Here is a 21033-nt window from a genome sequence, read left to right as displayed (position 1 = left end):
CCACCTGCTGCTATAATGCTACCTCTTGGAAAATGTCTGAAATCCATTTATGGCATAATTGTAAATTCAGAAAAATCCTTGCTTCTATTGTTACATCTAGAGGTTCTCCTACAAATACATGAAAAATGCATGATGTATACTGTTGTTATCAGATTTAAAATCCCATGAGGTAAGATCTACGTCTTTTACTTAGTGGAGTATGTTGCCTTTCATACCAAGTTTAATTTTAATCTTAGAGTGCCCAGAACAGTGAAATATGCAGGAAGAGTGGAACATGCATGGTGAAACATTAAGAAATATCATCTAAAATGTAACAGAATGGTACATAAGCAAATTGTTGACATTATCTTGTAGAAATACTAAATGAGTAACTGTGTAATAAGTCATGACAACAGTATCAGAAATCTGTCAAGAAATTACAATGAAAATGCTTCAGGAAATAGAAACCTTGCAGTCAAATTTTTAGGCCCTACGTCTGCAATTACTTCTGGACTACCCAGCAGCATTTATGGGTGGTCATCTCTGTACTTTGGGAAAAACACCAATTTTAAGAATAATTGCTTTAGGTCTTTTTCTACGAATCCCAAATTAATTTAATTTGGGGTTGATCACATTAATTTGATTTAATCTCTCTTGAAATTTCTCACCAATGTTAATGCTGTCTACCTGTGTGGTTTGTTAGTCAATCCATATAGGAAGTAGTAAATGACTTTACAAAAATTCATGAACACTATACAGTTATGGTTCCTAATGCAGCAAGATTTTTCAGTACTTAATTTGGGAAATAGTACTTGTAAACTTGGAAGTCTAGCTACTGGCATAACTGAATCTCTTTGCATGCAAAAAGATAAAAACAAAACGAAACAGGAAAAAAAGCCCTGGAGGGAACACAATTCCACCCTTCCCACCCCCCACCCTCCTCCACCTTCCTTTTTATATGGGAACAAGGCCAAAATTCTTCAGTTCTAGACTACCCCAGAATATAATATATTGCTTCTTAGGGTAGGTTCATGTTAAGTCTTCCTCTTTAAGGAAGACAATAACAGTTAAGTAATCCTAGGTGGCTTTGTGAAGAAATGTACATGCTCTTTACTATATTCTCAGTTTTAAGGAAGAAAACCACTATTAATCAGGGATGCAGTTGAACCCAGAGCTCTGGTACAGTTGCTTTGCTTTGTTGAAGGGGGAAGAATCCCCAGGGACTATGAAAATGGCAAGAGAAACAGGGGAATTAGAGCAACACCCACCTCACTCAAGAAGTGGCTGTGGGATCAAGAGTCTGAACTGGACCTGAACATATTCAAAACACCAGGATTTTTCCAGCCCAGACCCTAATCCCTGGTACTGCCTGGAATAGACTTGGCTTCTGGGGGTGTGCTGCCCCCTAGGCCCCTTGGGTCTCTTTCGCTGGACTTTCACATCCTGGTGTAGTGCCACTTCGTCTTGAAAGGTAGGGGGCTTCCACTTCCTTTCTGTAAGCAAGGAAGATTGGGTACAAGGGAGGTAAAAGGACAAGAGGGGGAATCTGTGAGCAGGGGGAATCTTGGACAACTTAAAAGAGAAGGGATACAAAAAGCTAAAAATTTTTAAACTGAATAATATATAAAGTTTTATAATGAAGGCCTACCTTCATTGCCATTTGGTATTTAAATTCTTCAAGAATTGAGAGTCTATTTTAGGGATTGGGCTTTTCGACAAATTCTGAATTCCTAAAGCTGCTCTTAGCTGAAAAAAAAGTTTGGTACCACTGATTTTGAAGGTCCTCTTTCTAGGCAATGAATATTATATAAAAAAACAGATGACACTGCTTTCCACGTTTTCTACCCCAAATATCAGAAGTTCTAAGTAACCTGCCCATATAAGGTTTTAGCCCCTTTACTCTAGAACAGTGAGAAGTACATAGGAAGAGGCCTTCAAGGAAAATCAGTTGGAGAGAACTCCTTATCTCCATCAGAATAATCATTAATTCTGCAGAAGCAGGCAGTGACACCTACTTTATTTCAATCTTCCCAACCCGTCAAAACCAATGAAAATGTAAGCACTACTTTGCAAATTTAATTCAATGATATTATTTACTAAGAAATCCACCCCCACCCCATTCTTTTCCTCCCCTTTCTAACTCTTTTTTTTTTCCTCCAGCTTCTATGGGCGAAAAGGGAAAGGTCCAATGTCATTTACAGTGGGCTAGGCTTGGGTTTAGAAAATACTGCTTATTATTAGATGCCCATAAGAAAGTTATCTCCACACAAATTGGTAATGCACCTACTACCTAGAAAGTAGCACTTACTCTGATCCAGCAGCCATATCTGAGTAGGATGTATCTGGTGTGGTGACTCCCAGAGGGATTGCAATGCTCATGACGTCCAATACAGCAAGAGAGTGGAAATCACGGGGTCCAATTAATGGAGACTGGCCACTCTGAGAGTGGGGGTGAGCTGCACAGCCTTAACCAACATGTTATGGACATGAGGAATCCTGCCAGAGAAAAAGAAAATATCTAGTAACCTGATAGTTCTTTAAATGTATTCTAAATGCTACAGAATATTTTTCCATTTTTAAAATAAGTCTTTTAAGGGGCAAATATAAATAAAACAAGTACAGCAAAGGGTCTATACATTGTCCTATTTTATTGTGTACTACATTAACGTTCTACAAAATGAGGTAGCCCAAGTTATGCTAACTTTTCATATCTTTATTACTATTTTTCTTTGCTTTTTAGCAAAAGGGAAAGTAATGGTCTGCCTTGCTTACTAGTGTAAGTACATTTCCACCATTCTACAACTGCTCATCAAACAAAATTTTCTGGCAGCCTAACACCTATTACATAGTAAGTTCTAATGTAGGTAAATAGAAATATCAAAGTTTAACTAAATTCTTTAACAATTAAAGATCTTCATTTAGGGGTGCTTGGCCGGCTCAGCTGGTATAGCATGCTACTCTTGATCTCAGGGTCATGAGTTCAAGTCCCATACTGGGTGTAGAGATTACTTAAAAAAAAGAAAGAAAGAAAAATTAAATATTTTTAATATTTAAAATTAAAGTCCCCCCCCCCCCCCCGGGCCACAAATAAATGCAGTTTTACCAGCAGCCAACAATGTTATTTATTCCAGATAAAGTGTGATAAAAGAGATCTGTTTTTATTTGATTGGATACAGCTGTTCTTATTGCTTTCTTGTGTCACATTACATTCTTTTCCTTTTTTTTTTTAAAGTTTATTTGAGAGAGAGAGAGAGAGAGACAGACAGAGACAGACAGTGAGCGGGGGAGGGGCAGAGAGGGAGGGAGAGAGGAGAGAATCTCAAGCAGGCTCTGCACTATCAGCATGAAGTCTGCTGCAGGGCTCAAACTCATAAACCATGAGATCATGACCTGAGCAGAAACCAAGAACTGGACACTTAACTGAGCCACTCACGTGCCCCTCTTTTTCTTCTTTGAAACCATTTTATTTTAACTGTAATTTTGGGAGAAGATGCAACTACCTTAACTGTATTTGTTAGGCTTTCACTACTAGGTTTAAATAAAAACAGACGCCTGGGTGGCTCAGTCGATTAAACATCTGACTCTTGGCTTTGGCTCAAGTCATGATCTCACCACTCATGACTTCAAGCCCTACATCGGGCTCTGCGCTACCAGAGCCTCTTGGGATACTCTCCCTCTCTCTGTGCTTCCCCTGCTTGCTCACTCTCTCTCTCAAAATAAATAAATTAAAAAAAATAAAATAAAATGAAAAAAAAAACAAAAACATACACCATAAAGAGTATAGTTTCATGATAAAGATGAGAAAATTTTCTATGGAGAAGGAGACAGGATACCTTGAGTTGCTGACCATAACCAGTGGAATTTGGGAACACAAAAGACTCACAAACTACTAAACTGTAAAACGTCAAAAGTACATTAAGATTGAGGTGCTCCTGGCTGGCTAGCTCAGTTGGTAGGGTACATGACTCTAGATTTCCCATTTTAAGTCTGAGCCCCATGCTGGGTGTAGAGATTACTTGAAAAATAAAATCTTTAAAAAAAAAAAAAAAAAAAAAAAAGCACATTAAGAAATTTGGAGGTATGGTACAAAGGGGGTAAAAAGTGTACTCTGTTTGATTTCACATTAGTGGTTTTGTATTAAACCATTAAAGGAATGAAACAAGAATCGTTTTATGTAGGAGGGAAGAAAGTCAGTGTGAATGTTAAAGGCCCAGGTTAATAAAGACTTTTGCAAAGAGACTACAAAAATATCTCATGACTGATCTACTGATTCATGGTAAGACAAATAAGAAGAAAAATCAAACATTTATATTAAAGAAAATTTAATGCAATGAAAAGTATATGATACTAACTTAATCCAGGGAAAAATGGCAAAATTTAAATGGTAGACCATCTGAGATACCTGAATCTTTTTTGATATATGAAGCAAATTAATATGGATAAGAAAACAAATTGTGAGCAGTGAATGAGGCCAAGATTTTTAAGAACACATTAAGATAATATTAATCTTTTGCGTTGTTATTTTAGAATACTATAAACAGCTATATGCTAAGCAGTCCTCCCTGGCACCTACATTTTTAAAGAGCTGGATCTCATCAAGATCTAGGACTTTCCAAATCTGAGGGAAGGCCAGACACCGGTTCCTATACAAGTGAAGGGGACATATTGCTAGACTTGGGACTGAAATGAAAAAGGCAAATGTTCCTGTTGTTTCTTTTCAGTTTATAAAAGAGAAGTCACTAACCTAACTCCTTAGACCTGTCGTACACATAAATGTTTCCTTTCCCTAACAGTATATCAAAACAGATTTAGGCAGTACATCCTCCAAGCCTCTGGGAAATTGAAATAAAATCTACAAATAACAAAAGAGAGAATATTTATAACTTAATAAGCTCAAAATATAGTTAAATATTGGGGACTGTTGGTCACAACTCTTCCTCTAATTTCAGTGTCACTCTATAACTTGAACCAAAGAGAAAAACACAAACAAAACCAAAAAGCCCAGAAGCTGCATGGCTTGATAATCAGAGCAGAATCTTATAATGATCATGCCTCCCCTAACCAATATAGGAATCTCAATTATGTGTTACAATTTCAGTAAAGGACAGAAAAAGTTATTCAATACCATTAAAAAGCCTTTGTCATAGCCATTACTATTGTATGCTCATAAAAAAAGTAGGCTGCTAGAAGAAAGACAACTTATAAAACTTAAGCTGACAGTTATCTTTGCAAGCCATTTTTAAAAGATGTGCTAAAAGGAAACAATGGGAAAATTACTTGATAGTATTTCCTTAATGAATGAGCAAATAATTAACATATTCTTTATTGAAATCTCAACCCAGTTAATTTGTATACTTGATAAATTTAAGAAATATTAACTAGTTAACTATGAACTTCTCTTTCATGAATTCCTCCATCTTCCTCTTGTCTACTTTTACATGACCCATCCTGATAAAGACAATCATTATATAGCATGTCCATCGTGTTCTAAATAATGCTTTAACAATATCAGCCTTCCTAATTGAAAACATGTTAACAAAACCAAATTGCTCATATAACCCTGACAGTCGTTCCTTCTCTAAATAATACTCTGCAAAATGTAGCTCTTAAAATAATAACTAAAGCCATTTTAACAGATCATCTATATGCAATATTTTATTTTAATTACTCTAGTTTTATAAGCCAAGACAACAGACTCTCAGTATAGTTTACAAAGCTTAGCAGTATAACAGTCATTAACCTATCACACAATTTGGAGAGGTGTCTTAGAGTGAAAAGTTAAATCTGTCTCTAGGTAGAACAATTTCAAGATATCTTTTACCTGTTAATTTTTCTGTCTCTTCCTATAAACTCTATGAGGACAAGATTTTTGTGTTTTATCCTCTGTTGTAGTTTCAATGTTCTCAATGGTGCCTGGCACACAGAAAGTATTCTGAGAATGTTTGCTGAATGAATTATAATCACAATGATCAACATATAATTGTAGCATTCATTACAATATAAAAATTAAAACAAATTTAAAGGATTTATTTGACTCAGTCACCTTTTTATAGACCTCCGAATATGAAGTCCCCCAAAATTATCTGCCAGTAACTCTGAAGACCTAGAAAAAGTTGGGACACAGATTAGTACAGAAAGAAGTAACATTGATAGACACAAAGAACAGAATTATATAGAATATTTTAACGATAATTTTGTGTTTCATTTCTACACACTGGCTTGTTAACCATCCTATGTTTCATTTACTCTATATTTTTGTCCTTTAACCGATATATCCTATTTCCCTGTAAAGCCAGAACCTAAATAATGGAAAAGGAAATTATCTTTATTAAAGACTTAAGAAATGGAAAATATGATGTCATTCAGTAATCCTCTTTTCTTCAAATGAGAATTCTCTCCCATTTCCCAAGAGATTCTTTTTTCTCGTTCCTAGGAGATGCTTCTTCTGTACTGACCCCCTCCCAAAATCCAGGGGCTTTCTTTAATCAAATGTCAAATTTACTCTCTACTATCACCTATTAAAGTTCATATTACGCCCATCCCCTCCATCCCACCTATCCTCTTTCCTGCTATAAAAAAAGACTGACAAAAGGGAGTCAATTCTATGTGTGGTAAACTTCATAATGAAAACATGGGGAAAAATAGGGCCTTAAATAACTTTCTACCCTCCAACAAGTAAAGGACAATAGGTAATTTTAGGCAGCAAAGTCAAATTTAACATTAGCCAAAATAATGTTAATCTCTCTATGTATGTGTTAATATATACCTAAAATGTTAATGTAACTATGTATGTGAAAAGAGCTGTTTGTGGGATTCCAGTTACCAAGCAAGACAGGAAATATACTTTTATATCAATATTTTATTTACAAAAATTGGAAAATTAACTATTCTTTAAAAACAATTTTAAAAGAGCACACATAAAAGGTATGAAGGTAATAGTAAAAGAAAGAAAAAATAAAGAAGTGGACTCCTTTAGCAAAAACAAAGAAAGGATAAGAAACGACAGGAGGAAAAAGGGAACTAAATATATGAATATACAGTAGGGGGAAAATGAATGCACCAGAATTTCAATTTCATATCAATTTGACTATTTCCAGAACAAGTCATCAGAATCCACAGGAACAGTAGTAAGTTCTTGGATTCAGAAGCAGAACCAACCACTCTCCCAGTACTAAGTACTTTTCTGAGAAGTCACCATTTACATACATACACAGTTTCTGGAGAAAATACTGTTAATTAGAAGATGCCAGAAATGTTTTATAATTACCCATCTTTTTAACTGGGTTCAGAAATGGTCAATAGTCTCTGTGTCATTCTGACAGTCTCTTCTCTATATGACTTGCTGAAAGCACAAGACCCGTGTGATCTATCTGGTCACTCTCAGAACAGACACACAAAAAGTGTTTTCAGAACAATTCCAACAGAGATTTCAGAAAAAGAAATTGCATCAGCCAGGTGAGCCGGAAGCAGCTGGGAGACAAGAGTCCAATAAACAGCCAATCCAATGAAAGAAATTCAGAACAAGTCTGCTTCAGTAATCCTGTGAAGAGGACTGGCAGGAAGAGGAGTGCCGCTTTAGAAAGAGAACAGGCCTCATATGCTTCAGACAGTCTTTGTACTGAGGCTGTGGACCTTGGCCATTCTCCCAGAAATGATGCAATCCTGATGAACAAGATCTGCTGCCAGAGAAACAATTGTTAACAGCCTATGCAGACAGCAACTCAGCCAAGGAGCAATCTCTGATCAACTCTCTTCACAAACCCCCAGAAGCCACATCTCTTCCTCAATTTTGGTCTCTGACAAAACATATAAGTGAATACACATTAAATATATACAAACAAGCCATCTTCCCAAAACGTCCCTTTTCTTTTAATTGTTTTGGTTTTCCAATCTCAATCATCCGTAACTAAAATTTAAATACATCACTGAAAGCATTTCTATTTTAATGAATATAATTCTCCAAGCATATTAACAACAAGGTTTTAAAGGCAAGGTGTTAACAAAACGGTTGAGATTTTCCTTACTCTCATTAGAAAACGTTTTGAGAAGTAGTAGTGGCTTCCCTATGTATGAAAATCACTCTGGAATCTAGGGCCCAATTATGAGATTTCAAAGTAAGGACAAATATGCACACTCACTAATTCAGGGTCAGAAAAGTATATTTTACAGTTATTTTTCAAATTATGTGAGACCCAATATGTTAAAGATAGGTATGTATTACAGAAAAGGAGAACATCTCTTCTTGTTTAGGCTGGCATAAACAGGTTGAATGATATCACAATCTGCAATGCTTACTTTTCTCAAGGGCAACATTATTACTTCAGATCTTTTAAGAGGGTTAATGATTATTTTCATCCTATTAGCCACAACTTCCTATTTTGGAATTAAAATTATAAACATCCTCAATTTAAAAATCCTCCCTAGATTCCTTACCTCCTAGGTCTGGTTTCTTTCCAGAGTTTTAGCATTAAGTTGTACATAGAATACTTTCATAAAATTATTAGGATTTCTGCCCCTCATTTACTACATAAAGGACCCTGCATAGAAAAGCTCTCAGTTCTCTGAATTCCAACTAGCCATAAGCTACAATCAACCAAATTTCTTCCTTTTGAAAGCAATCTCTTAAACTGGGATTCACTAAAACACAAGCATCTAAGATGTCTCCTGAAATCAATATATTTAGCCCAGTGTACTATTCTGTCTAGACTAACTCTAAAGCAATAAAAGAGCTACAGCAGTCCAAGAAGTGAATATACTTAACTCAGTTAAGAGAAAAACATTTTTTCAGAAAAATTTTAAATAAGGCCATTAATTAATGAAAATATTTTCAAAATAGCCATTAATTAAAACAAAACTGCCATTAAGATTTAATTTCTGAACCTACTGATTACTCAAAATTTTCTTACACACTTAAGTTGAATTTATTCCTAAGTATTTCTACACTTGTTTCCTCTTTAAATTTTTTTTTTTTCAACGTTTATTTATTTTTGGGACAGAGAGAGACAGAGCATGAACGGGGGAGGGGCAGAGAGAGAGGGAGACACAGAATCGGAAACAGGCTCCAGGCTCTGAGCCATCAGCCCAGAGCCTGTCTCGGGGCTCGAACTCACGGACCTCGAGATCGTGACCTGGCTGAAGTCGGACGCTTAACCAACTGCGCCACCCAGGCGCCCCACTTGTTTCCTCTTTAGAACAACTTTACAAAATAGTAAAAAGGAGTGATGGGAAAAGAATATTGGAAGGTTTTTAATATGACTGTTACCCTCAATGTTTAAATCAGAGAGTACTTCAAAGTGCAATTAATACACAAATGCATTTTATCTACAGGACCAACTTGTCTGGGAACTAATGTGGCAGTTGCCACTTATATGTTTTATCTTCCATCTTCAACGCAAACAAGTAATCAAAGTAAAACACTGCCATTGTACTGTAACATACAAGCTTGTGACCTTGAGAAAAGAAAATGTTATGAAAAAGTACTATATTAAGATGTAGGAAATCTGAGTTCTAGCCTACAACTTAAATAATTTGGTGATCTCAGAAAAGTCACTTTTTATACACAATCTTTAAATTCCTCAAAGTAAAATCTCATTGGGTTTTTTTCTGCTCCAGGTATCTATGAATCCTGGCATTGGCTTAGGCAATTCATGCATGCAGGGTCTCAAAGTCTCAGTTTTCTCATCTGTACAAAAGAAAGAATAATACTTGTCCTGCTCACTCACAGGTACATATAGACTAGCATTTGTAGCAAATAAAGAGTTTAAATGGCTCTCTACAGCCTTTAAATAGATGTGAAGAGGAGCTGCTACTATAACCTGAATGTGGCTAACAATTACTTTCACTATTCTCCAAAGGGTGTGTATTTTAATTTTGCTAAAGTAACCTGAGAAAAGGATACACCAGTAAATAAGAAAAAAACAAAACAAACAAAAAAAAACCAAAACAAACCGTGTAGCAGAGATAAGTGATAAACACAGAAGAATTATTGGAAAATAAGAGATGAACTCTAAGAGAGTGTGCTAAGAGATGTGGCAAAAAGTTCATATAACTGGGATGGTATAAACTATAAATTAGGATTTGAAGCAACTTAATGCAGGCTAAGAATCTAGAAGAAGTTCAGGTCTGAAGATAAAGAAGAAAAGAAAAAAACTGGGGGTAAACAATGAAGACTAAAGAAATTTATGGGCACCTGGATGGCTCAGTCAGTTAAGCGGCTGACCTTTGGCTCAGGTCATGATCTCAAGGTTCAGGAGTTTGAGCCCTGCATCGGGCTCTATGCTGACAGCTCAGAGCCTGGAACCTGCTTCAGATGCTGTGTCTCCCTCTCTCTTTGCCCCATGCCTGCTTGCACTGTTTCTCTCCCTCCCTCCCTCCCTCCCTCCCTCCCTCTCTCTCTCTCTCTCTCTCTCTCTCTCTCAAAAAAAACCAAACATCAAAAAAAAAAAAAGTTTTTAAAGAAACTTTAAGTAATTTAGAGTCAAGATAAAGTTTCTTTTTCTCTCACCTTTTCTCCTGCAGCATTTGTTTATCCCTTGGCTCCTTTGCCTAAATTCATACTCCCTTTAGGGGCTATTAGGCATGGCATAATAAACAGATGTCTATAAAAGTTCTAAGTTTACTTGAACAGGAGGTAATTAAAACCGAGTTTTTTAAAAATCCTATTTTAGTACACAGGAAGAATTTCTTTCCCCATGAAAAATTTCATTAATGGCAGTATTACAGAGGGCAATATATACTTAGTTGTTCTTGGAGGAAGGGGGAATACTGTTAGGATAAGAGTACACCATAAATAATGAAACTAAATACTACGATCTTAAATTATTTTAGGTTAACACTGAAAAAAAAAAGAAGTATTTTATTTACACCTCATTTAACAATGATAAACTGATATTTACTGCAAAACTAACCAAAGATGCACAGTCTCTATCCTTAAGAAGAACCAAGAACACTTTAGGCTTCTAAGTATTAAATAAAGATGACACCCTCAAAGAACTTTCAAGAGCTCTTTAAAGAGAGATTGTCAAGACTTTCTGAAGGTTCTGTCCTACTGTGTTGGAAGCCTCAGAGCATGCTTTAGAGCCATGTACCACAAGAAAAGAACATCTCACTCCTCTACGTTTGCCTCCTCTGTACAAACCCTTTTCATTTTCAAGCCCTGAAATGGGAACCATATTTCCTTACTCCAGACGAAGTGGGTTGTACACATTTATGAAGCATTAATATCTGTTATACTTTCAGTATTTGGGCAAAATTCCTACAGTTCATAAAAAATCTAGGAATTTAAAGTTTAGAATCTAATTTATTATTTTACAGGTGAAGAAACAGAGCTACAAAAATATTAACTTTGGGGGGGGGGGGCGGCCCTGGGTGGCTCAGTTGTTTTGAGTGTCCGACTCTTCATGTTGGCTTAGGTCATGATCTCACAGTTTGTGAGACAGCATGGAGTCTGCTTGGGATTCTCTCTCTCCTTCTCTACCCCTCCCCTGCTCACTTAAGCATGCAGTCTCTCTCTCAAAATAATAATAAAATTAACTTGTAAGAAGTCAGATACACAAAGTTGTGGCACTCAAAAGAAACAAAATTAAGATTTTAAAGCATGGCATCTATTTATTAAAGAAATTGTATATTTTTTTCAAAGTTTGTTTATTTGAGAGAGAGAGAGAGAGAGAGAGAGAGAGAGGGAGGGAGGGAGGGAGGGGGGGAGGGGCAGAGGGGGAGGGAGGGAGAGGGAGAGAGAATCTCTTCATTGCCAGTGCAGGGCCTGACTCGGGGCTCCAACTCCACCTCAACGAACCCAACTCACGAACCGTGAGATTGTGACCTGAGCTGAAATCAAGAGTCGGATGCTTAACTGACTGAGCCACCCAGGCACCCCTAAAGTAACTACTGTTTACTTTAGATAGCAACATCTGAATTAAAACAAATTTTTAAAACTTAAGCATCAATTATTATTGGTACTATGCTACACACACAAGTCCAGATTAAATTTCCTGGCTCTTTTGGGATTTATAGTATCTAGATTTGCCAGTTTTTTCTTCATTCATTCATTCATTCATTCATTCATTCAACAAACATGAAGTGAGCAACTACTATCTATAAAAACTACGTTAAGTGCTATTTTAAGATGTTTCTCTTATCCAAAGTAGGAGAGGGTAGGCAATTTGCAAACTCTTTAGGCTTGCCTATGTGCCAAGTATTGCATTTTCACAACCATGAAGGGGGAAAAAAAATCCTGAAGTGTGCCTCTACAATTAATGAGTCATTCTGAAGAGAAAACAACACCTTCTCCTCAAAGAAAGCAACCCCAAACCACTCCGCAGTTTACCAGTGACACAGAGGAATCTCTTATAGAAAGACTTTTATAAATCTCTTCAATTGTTTAGACAAGACTTATCACTGACTAGTCTCATGGAAAATTCTATTAACAATGAAGGACAACAGGCAGTAAGCACCCTCAAAACAGACAAACAGAACCTGACCATACATGTTTTGTGATTAATAGGCAGACCAGGTGGCTAAGTATATAGCAATAAAGGAATTTAAAGCTTAACAATTCTGATATGCAAACTAGAGTCCCCTCCCTAACCAACAGCTGTATCTTAATTCTTAACATATTACAAAGATAACAAATGCCTGTAAAAATACGCAAACATTACAGAAGCATAAAAAGTAGAAGTGAAATTCTCACATAATTCCACTTCCCAAAGATACTCCAAAAATAAAAGCGATAACTCTACTGTTCTGTAATCTGCTTTGTTCATTTAGCAGGTTTTAGACATCTTTCTATATACATTATGTACATATCTACTTCTTCCTCTTAAAAGCTGGCACAGTATTCTAGCCTATGGATCTACTATAATTTAAGTCAATCCTGTGCAGGTGCACGCTTAGTTGCTAAATTTTTTGCTAATTTTCCATAATATAAACAATTTAACAGTCACGTACATATGCCTTTCTTTAACATACACATTTTCTTAGGATACTTTCCTAGACGTGGAACTACTAAAATGTCATGAAGCATGTATCAGAGATGTCAAACCACCATCCAAAGTCAAAACCATTTTACACAGTCCCACATAGTGTGAAGGCTGGTCAATTTTCTCATAAGGTTTTAAATAATTTCAATTCTAACTCTGCTCATAAAGTGAGTTTTCTCTTTCAAAGACTCTACATTAGAGAAGGCTCTATAGTCTAGAAGAAAACTCTAAATTGAAAGTTAACTGCAATTCTCAACAATTCTAATGCACTTTTAAGACTACTGATTGGAGTGCTATTGTCCTGTGAAATTCTTATATACTAAGTAAGAGCTCTCAGTTGCTTTTTCACTAAACTTGGGCGGGAATCTTCAAAGTAAAATATAGGTAAAGTATTATTTCAGAACCAAAGTATTTTCTTATGGTTGTCCCATGAGATAACTTTTAACTTGCACCAAGATCTCAATTTCTTCTTCCAATAATGAAATAAATTATGCTAGCCACCTATAACCTGGCTGGCATGGCACTTGCAGGGTTCTGATGGAAAAAATTCAAATAATTTGGAAGATTTGAGCTCTCTGGTTTCAAACAACTTATCAAAACTATTCTAGGGGTGCTTGGCTAGCTCTGTGGTAGGAGCATGTGACTCTTGATCTCAGGGTCGTGATTTCAAGTCCCAGGTTGGGTGTAGAGATTAGTTAAATAAACACACACACACACACACACACACACACACACACACACAAATGCCAAAAAACTCTGTTCTGCCAGCTTTGTCTAATAGTATAAAATGGGATGTCCTTCATTTTAAATTCCATGTGGAAAGAGAAAAAACTTTAAAACTTAAGAGGCTTGTTGATACTGATTTACTCAAAGAGCCAAAATACTGACTACATTTTTACCATGCCTCCAAATTCAAGACACCCAAATGGTCCTTTAAGCCCCAGACAAATGAGGGGAAAAACCGAAAAACAAAAACAAAACAAAACAAACAACAAAAAAACAACCCTCTCTCCTTTTTGCTGCACTGGCATTAGCACCTGAGAGCCTAAATGCAGAGCTATTCCTTCTCCTTTGAAATGTTTCATACACTGTATTTTACCCATCCATTCACCAACATTAATCACCTCTTTACAATTTTAAGGCTGCGTTATAGCAATGAACTGATCTCACTACCTCTGGGCTCTCAGCCCTCCAATTTACTCTTCATTCTTTCCTTACTTTAACCCTTCTAGAGCATAACTTTGATCATTATCATTCCACTATTAGAAATCTATAATGGTTCCCTATTACCTATTGGGTTAGTTCAAACTCCTTTGCCTGAATGGAACAAGACCTCCTTTGTTAATACCTATTAATCTGTTCAAAATTTTGTTCAGACTACTTACTTATCCTGATGTTATTTTTTGCATCTTTTTAAATGGCTCTTTAAAAAAAAGAAAAGTTTATTTATTTTGAGAGGGAGCCAAGAGAGCATGAGCACGGGAGGGGCAGAGACAGAGGGAGAGAGAATCCCAAGCAGGCTCTGCGCTGGAACACTGGAACCTCAAACTCACAAATCGTGAGGTTAACTAACTGAGCCACTCAGGCGCCCGTATTTTTAACATCTTTGAAAAAGATATTATGAAAAATTCCAAACAAATGCAAAAGCAAAGCAAACTCTGTAATGAATTCATAAACCTTACCCAGTTTTAAACAATCAACTTATGGCTAACCTTACTTTATCTGTAACCCCTTCCACAGAATTATTTTACAGCAAATCCCAGAAATAGTTTTACACATCACATCTGCTGAGTGAAGCTATCCCTCGTTTATCATAAAAATGGGTAAGAGGGTCTGCCTATAATGGTAGGTGGTTGTGATAGAGAACGGTATCATTTTTTGGCAAAAGTTAAGATGGATAAACAGCTTAATTCATCGGTTGACAGATTTGCTGACTAATGTTTAGGTTTTGCAATTATATACTTACGGCTATAAAAAGTCTTAATAACTTTTTCTAAAGAAAAAACATTATAAGCAATTATTTTTTTTGACCGGAGTTTGATAAAATTTCTCGTATTCTTAGGAATGCAAATCTCTCCTTATAGCAAAGCTAACTACAAGTATACACATGATCCACAGCTGTTAACACAGCATTTCTAAATATGCTATATGCCAGTGAAGAAAAGTGGATAAAACACAGAAGAAACACCCCAAAAGTAGGTAAAGTGTGATATTCCATAAACTTGTGCATTAGAGATAAGAAATGATTACATCATACAAGCAATAGCTCATATGTGAGGTAGTGACCAAGGTGTTCTTAATTTTTTAGCAAGCAGTTTCTTCGAGTACCAGGAGAGTCTTAGTGATGACAAACTTAGAATACTCAACTGGGGAGCACTCTCCAGTCAAAAAAAGAATTCAGTAATAATGGTGTCGCAGAATAAAAGCATTTGGGATGTGTATGAATGATTCCTATTTTAACCACAAATCCTATCTAAAGGTCCCTGTGGTGGAAAGTAAGTTCAAATCACTGTCAATGCAAATATATACCACTACGCATTTTATCACCAAACTACTCACCATAAGCTATATATCAATAGCAATAAAATTAAATAATTTAAAAAGTTGACAGGGTGCCTAGGTGGCTTCAGTCTGTTGAGTGTTCGACCTCAGCTCAGGTCATAATCTCACTGCTGGTGGGCTGGAGTTCTGGGTCGGGCTCTGTGCTGATAGCTCGGAGCCTGGAGCCTGCTTCGGATTCTGTGTCTCTCTCTCTCTGTCCCTCCCCTGCTTGCACTCTCTCTCTCTCCCTCAAAAATAAACACTAAAAAACTTTTTTAAATAAATAAGTAAAAAGTGACAGTGATGGAAGATAATGATCAACTCAAAGGAACAGTGATATACATTGTTTTGCCTAAGCCAAAAACAAGCCTCCATTTACTCATACAGCAGGTCCCTGAGTAAAATGAAATCTTTGAAATGATGAATACATTGTTGCCCTAGAAGCCCAAGAGGAGGAACATCTCTGGACCAAATAGCCAGTGGTGTGTTATTAGACAAAGGAACTTAAAAAATTCCCATCATGCAAAACAAAAATATTTAACTTATGGATTGTAAACATTTTCTCTAGACATCTTAATATGAAAAATGATTTTAAAACCTTGACACAAATGCTCATCTTTGATCCAATTTCAGTAAACATTTCAGCTGTATTTAGGCCAAAACTCTCATTTGTTAATTAATTCTTATAATAAATTAGCCCCAGGACACGGACAAAATAGCACTTTTTAGTTAATGAATACAACTGGCACAGTAAGCAGCTCCAAATTCTTATGCAAAATATAATCACAATATACCATGCTAAGTTTTACCAGTCATTTTATTGTCTCCTTTAATCACCTCTGTTGGTTTTCCTGTCATATCATAATTTGACCCTAAGCAAAGCCCTGAATTCTAGCACTGAGTAAGTACAGTAAAACAACAAAGTATCTTAGGTTCACAAGCTATTTTCCCTTTTGGTTAAAACATCTATTTATAAACTTATTTTTTCCCCCACGTAAAATATTTCTAAATGCTGAACATTACTGGTTTTGAATGCTGCCTTTCCTTTTCAGTACTTGGTGACCAATATAAAGACTAAGATTAAAAAAAAAAAAAAAATTTAGTACCCAGATTTGACAAATCTCTTGTAGACAACCAATGATAACTTTATATGAGTGGTTCCCAATCTTTTTGGGCAAAATAGTATTTTGAAAGTATAAAGATTTAGGGTGGATGGGAGAACAGGTGAAGGGGTTAGGAGAGTAAAACTTCCAGTTTAGGGGCATCTGTGTGGTTTAGTTGGTTGAGCATCCAACTCTTGATTTCAGGTCAGGTCATGATCTCACAGTTCCTGAGAGTGAGCCCTGCATCAGGCTGTCTGCAGACAGCAAGGAGTCTGCTTGGGATTTTCTCTCTCCCTCTCTCTGTCCCTCCCCACTCGTGTGTGTGTGTGTGTGTGTGTGTGTGTGTGTGTGTGTGTGCACGCGCGCGCGCACGTGCTCCATCTCACTCTCTAAATAAATAAACTTAAAAAAAAAAAAACAAAACCTTCCAGTTTACAATATAAGTAGGTCATGGGTGTGTAATGTAAAGCACTGGTGGAGACAGAAGGCTCCTTAAATAAGATAGGTAATACAGTATAATGAAAAGATCCTAGAATCATAAGGACTCAATTCAACCTGTTACTAGTTGTGTGATCACTCTGATTCAATTTGTTCACTTGTAAACCACTCCACTGCACTATTGTGAGAATTAAGTGAGACAGCATTCAGAAGAGAATCTAGCAAGATACCTGGCAATGTGCCAACTACCCACTTTTGGTATGTAGGGTTAAACTATTAAAGAAGTAAACTGGAACCATTTTCTGGCTTTCAAGGCAATAGTATAAAGTGACAGAGAGGAAGCAACAGTTTGAATCTTACTAGTAACTTGCCAAGTCCTCTAACACTATGATTTGCTAACAGTCAACTGAGTAAACTGCACCCTTAGTCAAAATACCCTATCAATTTTCTTAGAGAAATCTTTACTGTTTGACATCAGTCTGATACACACAGGTTATCTTTTCAGAAATTCAAATATCTCATAAAATGAAATCTGTTGTATACAGAATATACTGTTAATTTACCCAAATGTTTCCTCAGTCATCCTGTCAGGAATGATTTCCAGAATCTATAGATTCCTTTAAAACACTAAAATCTCTTTTTAGTACAAAGTCATTATATATCTATGTAGCTATTCCACTTTTCTGTTGACTGAAAATATCATATGACAGTCATAAGAGAAATTGGGCTCAGAGGGCTAGTAATAAATACTACTGGGGAGACATGAAACAACTGAGTGTGTTTACTATGTTGGCTTTACCAAGACCCGTAACCCCCAAGTCTGTACTTTTATTTAAAAAAAATTTTTTTTAATGTTTATTTATTTTTGAGAGAGAGAGAGAGAGAGAGAGAGAGAGACAGACAGACAGACAGACAGACAAAGTGCAAGCAGGGAAGGGGCAGAGAGAGAGAGAGAGAGAGACCGACCCAGAATTTGAAGCAGGCTCCAAGCTGAGCTGTTAGCACAGAGCCCGACGCGGGGCTCAAACTCAGTGAGATCATGACCTGGGCCGAAGTCAGATGCTTAAGCGACTGAGTACCCAGGCGCCTCTGTACTTTTATTTTAAACTTTAAAAGATTTTATCGCAAAAAAATTTCAAACAAGTATAAAAGTAAAGCTTTATAAATAACATCATTTACTCATCATTATTTCAACAATTACCAACTCTTTCTTAGTCAATCTTGTTTCATCTATTACCCCTCCTCCACTCTAAAACAAACACCAGCAACGTATCATTTCATCCATATTGCATTTGACCCTAAGCAAAGCCCTGTATTGCAGCATGTACCTCTAAAAAGTAGATTCTTTTAAAAAAGAAAACATGCATCTTACTTAGTTCCTGTTTTGTTCTGGGGGGAAGGGAGAAAAATAACTTTAGCCCACCATTTTGTCTTTTCCTAGAACCTCCATTCCTGTGTCTTAAAATATTATCAGCTGATCTGAATTCATTTTGGCATTCCTCAATCTCAAACTAATCCTGACTAAAAAAAAAAACCAACAAAAAACCCTTTCAAAACATTTAAGAAAAAGGAACACTTTCAAACTCATTTTGCAAGGCTACCATTACCCTGATAACCAAAGTCAGACAAGAACACCACAAGCAAATAGCCCTGAGGAACATTTTATTTTTATTTGAGAGAGAGAGAAAAAGAGGGTGAGAGGGAAAGAGCAGGTGTGTGAGAGGGGGAGAGGGGAAGAGGGAGAGAACGAATCTTCAGCCAGCTCCTCACTCATCATGGAGCCTGACGCAGGGTTCAATCCCACGATCCTGCGATCATGACTCATGCCAAAATCAAGAGTCGGATGCTCAATCAACTAAGCCACCGACGAGCCCCAGCCCTGATGAACACTGATGAAAAAATCCTCAAGAGAATATTCACAAACTGAATTCAACACTAAATTAAAAGGATTATACACCACGATCAAGTAAGATTTATTTCTGGGATAGAAGGATGGTTCAACTATCCAAATCAATAAATGAGATACACCACACTAACAAAATGAACAAAAATAGTATGATCATTTCTATAGATGCACTTGACAAAATTCAATATCCTTTCATGATAAGAAGAACTGTCAACAAATTAGGTACAGGTAAAACACACCTCAACATAAAGCCATATATGACAAATCTTAGCTAACATCATATTCAGTGGTGAAAAGCTTTTCCTTTAAGATCAGGAACAAGACAAAAATGTCCATTCTTATCACTTTTATTCAAAATAACACTGGAAGTCCTAACCAGGGCAACTAGACAAGAAAAAGAAATAAAGGGCATCCAAATCAGAAAAGAAGGAAAATTGTCTGTTTGCAGATGACATGGTATCCTATCTAGAAAACCCTAATTATTCCACCAAAAAGCTGTTAGATAAACAAATTAGATAAAGTTGCAGGATACAAAATCAATACACAAAATAGTTATTTTACATACTAACAACTACAGGAGAGAGAAATTAGGCAAACAATCCCAATTACAACAGCATCAAAGAGAATGAAGTACTTAGCAATAAATTTAACCAGAGAAGTAAAAGATCTGTATAACGAAAACTGTTAACACATTGATAAATGAAATGAAAACACAATTGAATGGAAAGGTAGTCCATGTTCATGGATTGGAAGAATTAATACTTTTAAAATGTCCATACAATCCAAAGTGACTTATAGATTCATGTAATCCCTTCAAAGTTCCAACGGCATTTTTCACAGAAGTAGAAAAAAAATCCCAAAATTCCTTTTATAGAACCACAAAAGATCTTGAGTAGTTTGGCAATCTTGAGAAAGAACAACAAAGATGGAAGCATCACAATTCCTGATTTCAGACTAAAAAGCTGTGGTTATGAAAAAGTATGGTATTGGCATAAAAGCAGACACACAGACCAATGGAACAGACTAGAAAGCCCAGGAATTAAGTGTGTGTGTGTGTGTGTGTGTGTGTGTGTGTGTGTGTGTGTACATTCAATAAATTTTCAACGAAGGCACCAAGAATATACAATGGGGAAATGACAGGCTCTTCCATAAATAATGCTGGGAAAAGTGAAAATCCATTTACAAAAGAATGAAACTAGGGGCACCTGGGTGGCTCAGTTGGTTAAGTTTCAGACTCTTGGTTTCTGCTCAGGTCATGATCTCATGGTTTGTGAGATGGAGCCCCACGTCGGACTCTGCACTGAGAGAAGGAGTTTCTCTTGGCCTCTCTCTCTACCTCTCCCCTGGCTTGCTCTCTCTCAAAATAAACAGTAAAAAAGGAAAAAAAAAAAAAAGGATAAAACAAGACTCCTATCCCTATACCATACACAGAAATCAACTCAAAATGGATTAAAGACTTGAATGTAAGACCTGAAACTGTACAACTCCTAGAAGAAAACTCCTTGTCATTGATCTTGTTAGTGATTTTGGGATCTGACACAGAAAACAAAAGCAACAAAATAAAAAAATAAACAAGCGGGATATCAAACTAAAACCTTCTGCACAGTAAAGGTAACCATCACAAAATGAGAAGGCAACCTATGGAACGGGAGAAAATATTTGCAAACCACGTATCTGATAAGGGGATTGATGTGAAAAATATGTAAGAGGGGCACCTGGGTGGCTCACTCAGTTAAGTGTCTGACTTCATTCAGGTCATGATCTCACGGTTTGTGAGTCTGAGCCCTACATCGGGCTCTCTATCAGCACAGAAACCGCTTTGGATACTGTCTCCCTCTCTCTCTGCCCTTCCCGTGGTTGCGTATGTGCACACTCTCTCTTTCTCAAAAACAAACATGTGAGACATATACGTGTGTGTGTGCATGTATATGAAACTGATACAACTCAACAGTGCGTACACACACACACACACACACACACACATAACCAATCAACTAAACTCCACTGAAAAATGGGCAAAGCACCCGAAGAGACATTATCCCAAATAAGACCTAAAAAGAGCCAACAGGTCCTTGAATAGGGAGGTGTT

General features: G+C 36.5%; 1 protein-coding gene across 16 annotated transcripts in view; it reads right to left on the bottom strand.

The window, feature by feature from the left end:
- SETD5 (SET domain containing 5) overlaps positions 1–21033 on the bottom strand; it is an 80634-nt gene that overhangs the window by 42876 nt on the left and 16725 nt on the right. For 6 of the 16 annotated variants that reach the window (XM_023249986.2, XM_023249991.2, XM_023249993.2 and 3 more), the window contains exons 2-5: positions 6023–6082; positions 2288–2475; positions 1628–1725; positions 1248–1472 (exon numbers count right to left, since the gene is read on the bottom strand). Coding sequence is in view for 7 of the 16 variants with exons in the window: in XM_045051897.1 (XP_044907832.1) it covers positions 2288–2358 (71 nt within the window). In the remaining 9 variants the exon portion in view is untranslated. Of the gene's footprint in view, positions 1–1247; positions 1473–1627; positions 1726–2287; positions 2476–5800; positions 5925–6022; positions 6083–7246; positions 8017–21033 lie in introns of those variants that run through there. The other 10 variants (XM_023249990.2, XM_045051899.1, XM_023249988.2 and 7 more) reach the window with 6 other exon arrangements.

Source organism: Felis catus, chromosome A2 (genome assembly GCF_018350175.1).
Source record: "Felis catus isolate Fca126 chromosome A2, F.catus_Fca126_mat1.0, whole genome shotgun sequence".
NCBI lineage: Eukaryota > Metazoa > Chordata > Mammalia > Carnivora > Felidae > Felis > Felis catus.
This window is presented reverse-complemented; position numbering and strand designations above follow the sequence as displayed.